Raw genomic sequence first — 12,449 nt, forward strand, 5'->3', positions numbered from 1 at the left:
CATTTTTTTTCCTAAATTTTTTAATAATTTGTGCATAAATAATTTTAGAGAGTGTTACTTTTGTCTATTGATTATGGTGTTCTGCAGGTTTCATGCATTTCACTCGACCCAGTAAATCAACATTAAGTCATTTTCTGTCTAAATATATTATTTCAAATGAATTTGATGCATTGGAAATGAAATTCAAACAAACAGAAGCACGGAAAAGGGGGGGATGTCTTTTACCGTCAGAAAAATTGTGTAGATACATGTATAAGATCATTGGCCTTGTCATGATTTGCTCTTTTAAGGAGCATTTTTTTTCCTAAATTTTTTAATAATTTGTGCATAAATAATTTTAGAGAGTGTTACTTTTGTCTATTGATTATGGTGTTCTGCAGGTTTCATGCATTTCACTCGACCCAGTAAATCAACATTAAGTCATTTTCTGTCTAAATATATTATTTCAAATGAATTTGATGCATTGGAAATGAAATTCAAACAAACAGAAGCACGGAAAAGGGGAGGGGGATGTCTTTTACCGTTCAGAAAAATTGTGTAGATACATGTATAAGATCATTGGCCTTGTCATGATTTGCTCTTTTAAGGAGCATTTTTTTCCCTAAATTTTTTAATAATTTGTGCATAAATAATTTTAGAGAGTGTTACTTTTGTCTATTGATTATGGTGTTCTGCAGGTTTCATGCATTTCACTCGACCCAGTAAATCAACATTAAGTCATTTTCTGTCTAAATATATTATTTCAAATGAATTTGATGCATTGGAAATGAAATTCAAACAAACAGAAGCACGGAAAAGGGGGGGGGGGGTGTGTCTTTTACGGTCAGAAAAATTGTGTAGATACATGTATAAGATCATTGGCCTTGTCATGATTTGCTCTTTTAAGGAGCATTTTTTTTCCTAAATTTTTTAATAATTTGTGCATAAATAATTTTAGAGAGTGTTACTTTTGTCTATTGATTATGGTGTTCTGCAGGTTTCATGCATTTCACTCGACCCAGTAAATCAACATTAAGTCATTTTCTGTCTAAATATATTATTTCAAATGAATTTGATGCATTGGAAATGAAATTCAAACAAACAGAAGCACGGAAAAGGGGGGGATGTCTTTTACCGTCAGAAAAATTGTGTAGATACATGTATAAGATCATTGGCCTTGTCATGATTTGCTCTTTTAAGGAGCATTTTTTTTCCTAAATTTTTTAATAATTTGTGCATAAATAATTTTAGAGAGTGTTACTTTTGTCTATTGATTATGGTGTTCTGCAGGTTTCATGCATTTCACTCGACCCAGTAAATCAACATTAAGTCATTTTCTGTCTAAATATATTATTTCAAATGAATTTGATGCATTGGAAATGAAATTCAAACAAACAGAAGCACGGAAAAGGGGAGGGGGATGTCTTTTACCGTTCAGAAAAATTGTGTAGATACATGTATAAGATCATTGGCCTTGTCATGATTTGCTCTTTTAAGGAGCATTTTTTTTCCTAAATTTTTTAATAATTTGTGCATAAATAATTTTAGAGAGTGTTACTTTTGTCTATTGATTATGGTGTTCTGCAGGTTTCATGCATTTCACTCGACCCAGTAAATCAACATTAAGTCATTTTCTGTCTAAATATATTATTTCAAATGAATTTGATGCATTGGAAATGAAATTCAAACAAACAGAAGCACGGAAAAGGGGGGGATGTCTTTTACCGTCAGAAAAATTGTGTAGATACATGTATAAGATCATTGGCCTTGTCATGATTTGCTCTTTTAAGGAGCATTTTTTTTCCTAAATTTTTTAATAATTTGTGCATAAATAATTTTAGAGAGTGTTACTTTTGTCTATTGATTATGGTGTTCTGCAGGTTTCATGCATTTCACTCGACCCAGTAAATCAACATTAAGTCATTTTCTGTCTAAATATATTATTTCAAATGAATTTGATGCATTGGAAATGAAATTCAAACAAACAGAAGCACGGAAAAGGGGGGGGATGTCTTTTACCGTTCAGAAAAATTGTGTAGATACATGTATAAGATCATTGGCCTTGTCATGATTTGCTCTTTTAAGGAGCATTTTTTTTCCTAAATTTTTTTAATAATTTGTGCATAAATAATTTTAGAGAGTGTTACTTTTGTCTATTGATTATGGTGTTCTGCAGGTTTCATGCATTTCACTCGACCCAGTAAATCAACATTAAGTCATTTTCTGTCTAAATATATTATTTCAAATGAATTTGATGCATTGGAAATGAAATTCAAACAAACAGAAGCACGGAAAAGGGGGGGGGATGTCTTTTACCGTTCAGAAAAATTGTGAAGATACATGTATAAGATCATTGGCCTTGTCATGATTTGCTCTTTTAAGGAGCATTTTTTTTCCCTAAATTTTTTAATAATTTGTGCATAAATAATTTTAGAGAGTGTTACTTTTGTCTATTGATTATGGTGTTCTGCAGGTTTCATGCATTTCACTCGACCCAGTAAATCAACATTAAGTCATTTTCTGTCTAAATATATTATTTCAAATGAATTTGATGCATTGGAAATGAAATTCAAACAAACAGAAGCACGGAAAAGGGGGGGGGGGATGTCTTTTACCGTCAGAAAAATTGTGTAGATACATGTATAAGATCATTGGCCTTGTCATGATTTGCTCTTTTAAGGAGCATTTTTTTCCCTAAATTTTTTAATAATTTGTGCATAAATAATTTTAGAGAGTGTTACTTTTGTCTATTGATTATGGTGTTCTGCAGGTTTCATGCATTTCACTCGACCCAGTAAATCAACATTAAGTCATTTTCTGTCTAAATATATTATTTCAAATGAATTTGATGCATTGGAAATGAAATTCAAACAAACAAAAGCACGGAAAAGGGGGGGGGGATGTCTTTTACGGTCAGAAAAATTGTGTAGATACATGTATAAGATCATTGGCCTTGTCATGATTTGCTCTTTTAAGGAGCATTTTTTTTCCTAAATTTTTAATAATTTGTGCATAAATAATTTTAGAGAGTGTTACTTTTGTCTATTGATTATGGTGTTCTGCAGGTTTCATGCATTTCACTCGACCCAGTAAATCAACATTAAGTCATTTTCTGTCTAAATATATTATTTCAAATGAATTTGATGCATTGGAAATGAAATTCAAACAAACAGAAGCACGGAAAAGGGGGGGGGGGATGTCTTTTACCGGATCTGATTCGAATAGATAGTTTGTGTTATCAATTACCGGGGGAGGGGGATATACATTTGCAGGCCCGTAGGAAGCAATTTCAGCTGGGGGAGGGGGGCATAATTGATAGAAATGCTTCACAAGCTCAAAAAAAAGATCATCAGACTTGCATGAATTTGAGGGGACATATACATGTAACCATAAATTAGCTTTGCTTTCTAATATAAAGTACATACTTATAATGGCAATTATTGAGGGACACAACTTTAAGTTAACCTTGTTTTCTGTAGTAGATACTGGCTTAGTTATTGGGTACCCCCCCCCCTCCCTGGGTTCCTACGGGCCTAGCTGCCTTGTACAAATTAATTATATTACCAGAATTTTACTTTAGATTTTCCTTGTTAGGTTTATATCCTTACAACAATTAACAGTATATCGATAGTTATTCATTTCATAAAAAATGCTTAAGAATGCTTTAAAAACTGAATTAAGGGAGATCTATAATAGACGTTCTAAAAAATATATACTTGTTATGCCAAAGGAATATGTTTTGAGCTTCAGTTAAGCGCCTTAAGCTGCGATGAAAAGCTGTAGACTTGGATAAAGATCTCCGTATTAATTTGACATAATGATATATTAATTAAAATTTTAAAATCTTTACCCTATACGTGAATATAGGGTAAAGAAAATCATGTAAAATGATGTAAACTTCATAATTCAGTAGTTGATGAATCGGATTCTCAAATCAGCTAAATATCTTATGTAAAATATATATTAACTCAGATGTACACATATTTTAATTTATTATAATTCTGACTGATGCAGTCTTAATTGATCACATTCTCATCATGTCAAGCATCTTACCAGACAAAAAAATAACTGTATTTAAAAACAAAAACCGCCAAATCGTAAGTCTGTTCTTGATACTTAAGCCTAACCCCGCGGGTCGTTCATGCATCAATGATCTCTAAGTCTGCGATTGCGAGTCTGGGGTTCTTTGTTTACATATAAAGGGAGTTTTCCCGCAGTGTGTTCACATATTTGGCGGACAAAGGCATTTGGTAAGATTGTACGATTACGTTGTTACATCTGAGGTAAGATGTATTATTTTGATGATATATGCATTCATCGTCGGGAAGGTTTTCTCTCCGACTCCGTTACAGCTACCATCAACGTTAAATCAGAGACGTATACCATAGTAACCCTACATTGTATATACATCTCTTGTTGAATGTGTGTAAGTGTAACGGAGAGAAAACCGTGGGTTCCGGCGATGTGATATATGATGTAGATATATACAAAGGGAAGATGAAGTGTCTCAGTACTACTGCACCAATTAAAAAAAATGTGTTGTTTACGTCATAGTTTATAGTTTATTTTTAGTATAATTGCATATATATATTTCATGTATTTCGCAATACACTTTCCTCTCCCGTAAACCCCCTCCTTTTCGTGTTGAGAATTAAGTTTTGGAATGACTTTCCAGCGGAACGGTTCAGTGATCTACATGTGTCTACACGTGTAGTTTAACATTTACTGTATTAAATTAGTTACAAAATGAATTACTTTACCATGCTTGCAGTACACTGAGTAAGGGGAATCTGGTCGAAATCACAAAATTTATGTTTATACACATTGTAACACAAGGGATGTTTTCGGTATTAAAAAAAATAATCCTTCGGCCTTCTGATTTTCTGGTAAAACAGGTTGAATTTTGAGTTTCAATCAAAAAGAAGGCCTATTTTATTTAAACATTAGAATAAGTGTAATGTATGATGTACCCTGATTTATTTATAAATAAAATTAACACTATGTATACATTTTCTTGGGAGCACATAAAATCTATCCCCGCTATTGGGAATAAAAATGTGATCCCTTGTAACACTTAAACCTATATAGTGTTTAATTTTTGTATTGTAATAAGATCTTAAGGACAAATTAGTTAATATAATAATATTATATTTTAATTCTGAGAAGTTGTCAACTTCATCAATTTTAAAATAATTTAACTATTTTTATGTATTGAATATGATCATTCTCTGAACTATATAAACTCAAGAGTACCTTGAAGTAGCCTAGCTAGTAATATTTCATTATTTTATTGTACAGTGTTGTAATTGATAACTTAATCATTGAAATATTACCAGCCTGGCACACAAGCAATAGATCTAGAAAGTTTATTTCAATATCTAAGACACTCATTTTTTTAGCTCACCTCAACAAAGTTGGGGGAGCTTATGCAATTCCGTCAGTGTCCCAGAATAAAGTTTTTGGAGCAATTTTCTTTTCAAATACTTTGATGCTCTATATCAATCAGAGATGCATGGAGGATGCTCTAGTGTGTTTCACTGTATCGGTCAAGGTTTCAGATGCTGCAATTTCAGCTGAAGAATGACCAGGTTAATGTTTTTGGAGCAGGTTAAAGTTTTTGGTGCAGGTTAAAGTTTTTGGAGCAGGTCTCATTTCCAAGTAACTATAAGCCCTGTATTGACCAAATTTGCATGGATGATACATCTAAGGATGCACACTACTGGACTTACTTCAGATGCTGGATCTGACCTATATATTACGGATGAGAGACCAGGTTAATGTTTTTGGAGCAGATCTGACATTTCCAAGTAACTATAAGCCCTATATTAACCAAACTTGCATGGATGATACTCCTAAGAATGCACACCATTGGACTTGCTTCAGATGCTGGATCTGACCTATATTTTCCAGATGAGTGACCAGGTTAAAGTTTTTGGAGCACATCTCATTTCCAAGTAACTATAAGACCTATATTGACCAAACGTGCATGGATGATATGTCTAAGGATGCACACCACTGGACTTGCTTCAGATGCTGGACCTGACCTACATTTTTGCGGATGAGTAACCAGGTTAAAGTTTTTGGAGCAGATCTCATTTCCAAGTAACTATAAGGCTTATCTGAACCAAACTTGCATGGATGATACATCAAGGGACGAACACTCTCAAACTTGCTTCAGATGCTGGATTTGACTTGCATTTTCTGGATGAGTGACTAGTTTTAAGATTTAGATAAGTCCATTCCCAAGCAGCAAGCCATATCAGACCAAAATTGCATAAATGTTGCATCTAGGGATGCACACTACTAGATTATTAGTTTAGTGGGACTTTGCCTTACTTAAAGACAACATTCGTAGAAGTGAGCTTTGTAATCTCTGATTACCTATGTTTTTCCTTTGTAACACCTTAGCCCTCTTCTTCAAGAGAAATCGGGAATTTAAGTTTGACTATCAATTCCAAAACAATTTTTCTAAAAGATATAACATTTGTGTTTTTTCAAGTGTGACTGAAATAATCATGATAATAAAACAACTTTGTCACACAAACAAACACATATATTAATCTTGAACACATCACTTAAAGTGATCAATATGTGTAAACACTAACAACACATTTACTTATTTAATATGCAGGAGAATGGCTTCCAAAGTTTCTATAATTTCCTTGGTGCTTATTGGCATCACCATGACATTTTGGATGGTTGCCATGTTAACTCCAGGATGGCTTGTTGTGTACATAACCAACGAATTGTATCCACAGGGAGTAAGTTGGGATATATATTTTCAATGCAGTCAGTGATAAACATATAGAATAGACTTTTTAGGTCAGCTGAGTCACTCAGGTGACCTATTGCTATCTGTTTTCGTCCGTCGTCGTCCGTCGTCAGACGTAAACTTTTGAACATTTTCAGCTTCTTTTCTTGAACCACTGAACCAATTTCAACCAATTTTGGCATATAGCATCAATGAGTGAAAGGGTACAAAAGTTGTGAATTTCATGGTCCCTGCCCCCCTGGGGCCTGAGGGGTGGGGCTAAAACCATCAAAATTAGTGCTATCTTTAAAAATCTTCTTTTTTACTCCTGGACATCAAGCAGTCAAACTGTTGGCATGATTGTAATAAGCATTGAGCCCTCTACCAAAATTGTGAAATTCATGGCCCCAGGGTCAGGGGTTCTGGTGCTAGGGCAGGGCTAGATAGATCATATAGTGAAAGTGCATTATTTCTTTGAAAATCTTCTTCTCTACTCCTGGGTATTATTTAAACAAATTAAATACATAGTTATGATAAGCAAGGGTGACTGTTCCAAAATTGTGAAATTCATAGCCCCAGGGTCAGGGTTTCTGGGCTAGGGTGGGGCTATATAGATCATATAGTGAAAGTGCATTATTTCTTTGAAAATTTTCTTCTCTACTCCTGGGTATTATTTAAACAAATGAAATACATAGTTATGATAAGCAAGGATGCCTCTTCCAAAATTGTGAAATTCATGGCCCAGGGATCAGGGGTTCTGGTGTTAGGGTGGGGCTATATAGATCCTATAGTGAAGGTGAATTATTTCTTTGAAAATCTTCTTCTCTGCCCCTGGGTATCATTTAAACAAATGAAATACATAGTTATGATAAGCAAGAGTGACTCTACCAAAATTGTGAAATTCATAGCCCAGGTTCAGGGGTTCTGGTGCTAGGGCGGGGCTATATAGATCATATATGAAAGTGCATTATTTCTTTGGAAATATTCTTTTCTGCTCCTGGGTATTATTTAAACAAATTAAATACATAGTTATGATAAGCAAGAGTGACTCTACCAGAATTGTGAAATTGTTGCCCGAGGGTCAGGGGTTCTGGTGCTAGGGTGGAGCTATATAGATCATATAGTGAAAGTGCATTATTTCTTTGAAAATCTTCTTCTCTACTCCTGGGTATTATTTAAACAAATGAAATACATAGTTATGATAAGCAAGGATGCCTCTTCCAAAATTGTGAAATTCATGGCCCAGTAATCAGGGGTTCTGGTGTTAGGATGGGGCTATATAGATCCTATAGTGAAGGTGAATTATTTCTTTGAAAATCTTCTTCTCTGCCCCAGGGTATTATTTAAACAAATTAAATACATAGTTATGATAAGCAAGAGTGACTCTACCAAAATTGTGAAATTCATAGCCCCAGGGTCAAGGGTTCGGGGGGGGGGGGGGGGGCTCTGTTGATTATATAGTGAAAAAGCAAAATTTCTTTGAAAATATTCTTTTCTGTTCCTGGTTAAAAAGCAAAGAAGCGAAGTGTATAGTTATGATGAGCAAGAGTGCTTCTTCCAGAGTAGTGAATTGCATGACCCCCGGGTCAGATGTGCTGGTGTAAGGGTGGGGCTCTTGATAATATAGTGAAAATGCATTAATTCTATTAAATAGTCCTGTCTACTCTTAGTGTTAAGCAGATAAACAAAGTGATTACTTATGATGAGCAAACTTCTGGTCCCAGGGTGAGAGGATCTGGTGTTTCTTGCTGGGGAGGGGGGTGGGGGGGGGGCTCTATTGATAATATAGTGAATCTGTAATAAAAATGCATTATTTCTTTTAAAATCTTCTCTGCACCTGGGCATATCAGAGGCAAAAAGAGTAAAAGTTTTAATAAGGAAGAGTATTTTTATCAGATTTTTGAACACCTGGACCATTTGGTCAAGTGTTCTGGTCCTGACCAGGGCTCTATTAATTTGTATTCTACTGAGAGGAGTTATTCCCCTTTGCCATTTACTTTTGATAATTAATCACTGTAAGTAATGTACTTGAAAGGTTAATGGAATAAGAGAATTATGCAAGAATGTTTATTGTATAATACATAAGGACTTTCATAGTTTTAATGATCAGATATACTTGTAAGTAATAGATAAATAAAAATGAGACAAAAATAACTTGTCTTTTTAAATGTTCATCAAAGACCAAGAGAAGCCAATGTAAAGAGATTTTAACAAGGAATTAAAATAGTACAGAAGCACTGATAGTTTGCTATTTAATATACTGTATGGTGATAGTGATAAATGGGGAACAGATTAGAATCTAATTTATGAACTGTTAATGAATACTAGACTAATTATTTTGTTGATCCTGATCACCCTATTTTTCTTGCTTTTAGGCAACAAAGCTTCACCTTTCAGTTCATTTTATACTCTATGGATCCTCTAAATTGTTGTATTATACTCAGGTGACCGTTAAGGCCCTTGGGCCTCTTGTTATTTGTAAATACTGGAAAGGCTACAAAAAGAAAAAAAAAATTTTTGCTTACTGGGTACATCCCTTACATGCTCTACAATTTTAGCTGACATGCTTTCTCTATGCATGTATTTCAGATGAAGGCTGCCTTCAGTATATTTTATTATCAGATGTGTTACCCCTCTGACCAGTGTAAGACTGATTCTCTGTCCTCTTCCAAGGAAGATAACTCTGCCTCATCACCGGGCATGCGTAAGTTCATTATTGTTCATATCATTATCAGTTATGTTAAAAAATTATATTTATATTTACATCCACTAAATATTATCTCCTTTATTTCTTAAGAAAACCATTGCCGTTTATCAGTCAGGTAACACTGCTTAGCATATCACCTCTATATACAGATTTCTTGAGCAGTGGCTGTTCCATCAATGAAACATACAATGATGTGCATGTCAATAAAACACTATTTCATCTACAAAATCTTACTTTAAATGATTATTTGTACAGATATAAATATAAACAATAAAATGTCTTTCTTTGTTTTTAGTGCGGGAATTAACATTGCAGCTATTGCAGAAAAATTAAATAATGCATTTTTTTCTGCAACAGCTGCAACATTGATCCCCTTACTAACAAGCAAAGAAAGTGTTTTATTGTTTAAATGATATGATTTTATTTTCACTGGACTTCTTCAAAGTATATTATCAACACTTTTTCTTGAGTCCACAAGTGCATGGTTTGATCAAACTTCAATCTACATAATATAATAATGATTGCATTTTCCTTTACAAATGCATAGACTTGTTGTCCTAAAATCAAAAATTTAAAATCTGATGTTGCAATCTCACTGTGAAATTAAGTTAATGAAAATAGGAATGACATTTTTTAAAGAAAAAGGGAAACTCTTCATTATGATAGTAGATAAATTAGATTTAATAATTCTAAGTTAGATATGTTATTCATGATCTTTTACATATTACAGCTCACTTTGTGGAGATTCAGCTGGAGGCTTGCTTTGCAATCATTGTATGCTGTGCTGGCTTTGTTCTGCTCCTGGTGAACCAAAGAGCTGTCCTTCCCAAAACCTCCCGAGTTGTAGTTGGAGGCATTCTTGTGTTTCTTGGAGGTACGCTTAACTTGCAGTAAAAAAATATGTGTTGTGTACATGTATAAATAAATAAATGTTAGTGTAAGGGTCACTGAAATAAGATGAAAAAAACTAGAGAGAGAAAAAATACCCTCTGCCCTGGAAGCTTGTGTTATAAATCTCTGAATTTCAGGTTTGGTCAAGGTAAATATATTGATACTTGGAAGTCAGCATATTTCTTTCAAATGAAATTTTTAAATTAGTAAATATCTCCTATATACCACGAATTCACACTCAAAAATATTTTTTAAATGAGATCCAGTCTAACAAGTATTTCAGTGCTTGACAACTACCAGTAAAATATGTTTCAAGTCAGATTTCATTATTTAATGCCTACCCATTTATCAATTTTACTAACTAAAAAAGATCACTTTTTTGGTGTTTTATTTGTAATAATGTTTTCCCAGTAGGAACAATCAAACTAATTGAAAACTTAAGCTATAATTTTAAGATTCGTATCTTGTATATACAATATAAATATATAGGTAAAAGAGAATACAAATTTTAGGTGATAGGGTCATAGAAGTGATGTTTGAATTCATCTTGTCACCATACTTTGCATTTTCAGTGGTCTCTGAATCCATCCTTGTTGGTCGGATGATCAATGCAAACTTGAAGACAAATGACCAGTTCTCACAGATTCTAGAAAATGTACCAGTCAATTTACCTTTCATTGTGGATTACCGCGTTGGAGTACAGTATTCTATCATCCTGGCCGGCCTCGGTGTCATCACTGGCATCATCTCCTGCGTGGCTCTGACCTGTGTCTATTGTAGAAGTCGAGGTGCATCCTCAGAAGAACATCAAGTGTTGGAGGTGTACCCACCGGTCACTCAAAATTACCAACATCTTCAAGAGAGTTACTGAAATCAAAAGTACTGACAGTTTTATTTGAGATTTGATTTGAATCTCTGAGAACCTAATTGATTTTGAAGACTATAACTGCCAAAATATTTACACGTAGTATTGTTCAATCATGAACCACTTTTTGCTATTTTTATTGTTTTTGATGTGTTCATTATTGCTCCACACAGATTTGTGGGTCATTTGTATTAATCACTATTTGTCAATCACTTTTCCATTCATCCAAAAGGGTTTATTTTTTGCATGATAGCTCTTTAAAGATTGTTCTATGGTGTTGAAGTTTGGTATTTTTTTTTAGCAAGCAATAAGGCATTTTTTGATATCAAAGTCATCAAATTTGGAATAAGTAAAGTTTCTTAACAAGTGTAAGAAAGAATGGAAAAGTAGAAAAAATCAACTTTCTAGACATGATTACTAGTATGATACTTATACTATATCCCTCAAGTTTAATTATCTTACTTACTGCAAAAGAGCAAGAATCTAATCTTTGACTTTCACATAAAAAAAAAGCTCTTTCAGCAAGTGATATTTGTTTTGAGGTAAATCTTACACTTGAGTGATGTTTGCTCTTACTTAAGCCTGGCATCTTATAAAATGCTTGCTTTTGACAAGTGGTTAAGTAATAACATCACTGGAAACTGTTATTTTGACTTTTTTATATAAATTGTATAATTACAGTTGTTAAATGTTTTCTCACTATGCTTAAGTTGTCATTTCTTATCCTTCCACCCTATTATTAGATATATACATGTATCCCTTAGCGGTGCCCTTGCTGACTTACAGTTTTATAGTCTGTGTACATGGTGCTTTTATATTATGACATTATTTTCATGCTTCAAGTATTAGAATAAAATATATGTTACACATATCTTTTTGAAATTGTAATAAAAGAGGGGAGGGGAATGGAAATGAAAGCACATAGTATTATGTTTGAATGAGCAAAGTTCACATGATTATCTGAAACTATTCTACTTTTTAGCTCTACTGGTCAGAGACCAGGCACCAAGGTTCATAAAACAGACTTAGATTTAAGTCAAATTTTCAATCCCCTATAAAATGTTCGTTAATTTCTGAATTAATGTCTAAATTTGCAGATAACAACACTTTTGTAAAGCAATATTAAACAAGATGTGTTTGTGAAACACCGATGCCCCCGTATGGCAACTTATAGCAAAGGTTAAACTTTCTCAAATGCAAATCAAATATATTGGTACCCAAAGTAAGGCCTTGTCTCGAGGAATAAACCTGTGAAG

General features: G+C 33.6%; 1 protein-coding gene across 1 annotated transcript; it reads left to right on the forward strand.

The window, feature by feature from the left end:
- Nucleotides 1-4,155: 4,155 nt before the first annotated feature.
- LOC133201861 (uncharacterized) lies at nt 4,156-12,062 on the forward strand. Its single transcript, XM_061337661.1, has 5 exons — nt 4,156-4,229; nt 6,611-6,740; nt 9,320-9,434; nt 10,168-10,311; nt 10,901-12,062. Exons 2-5 carry the CDS (start codon nt 6,615-6,617, stop codon nt 11,197-11,199), a joined length of 684 nt encoding a protein of 227 aa, XP_061193645.1. The 5' UTR covers nt 4,156-4,229; nt 6,611-6,614; the 3' UTR covers nt 11,200-12,062.
- Nucleotides 12,063-12,449: the final 387 nt, after the last annotated feature.

This window comes from Saccostrea echinata, unplaced genomic scaffold (assembly GCF_033153115.1).
Source record: "Saccostrea echinata isolate AGI-Se365-2 ecotype Australia unplaced genomic scaffold, CSIRO_AGI_Sech_v1 ptg000045l, whole genome shotgun sequence".
Classification (NCBI taxonomy): domain Eukaryota; kingdom Metazoa; phylum Mollusca; class Bivalvia; order Ostreida; family Ostreidae; genus Saccostrea; species Saccostrea echinata.

What these genes read in the sequence shown, in the direction of transcription:
- LOC133201861 (XM_061337661.1), top strand. Translation starts at nt 6,615, where the DNA reads ATGGCTTCCAAAGTTTCTATAATTTCCTTGGTGCTTATTGGCATCACC. An exon ending in ACGAATTGTATCCACAGGGA is followed by an intron (nt 6,741 to 9,319) that starts GTAAGTTGGGAT and finishes CATGTATTTCAG; the next exon opens with ATGAAGGCTGCCTTCAGTAT. An exon ending in CATTCTTGTGTTTCTTGGAG is followed by an intron (nt 10,312 to 10,900) that starts GTACGCTTAACT and finishes TTGCATTTTCAG; the next exon opens with TGGTCTCTGAATCCATCCTT.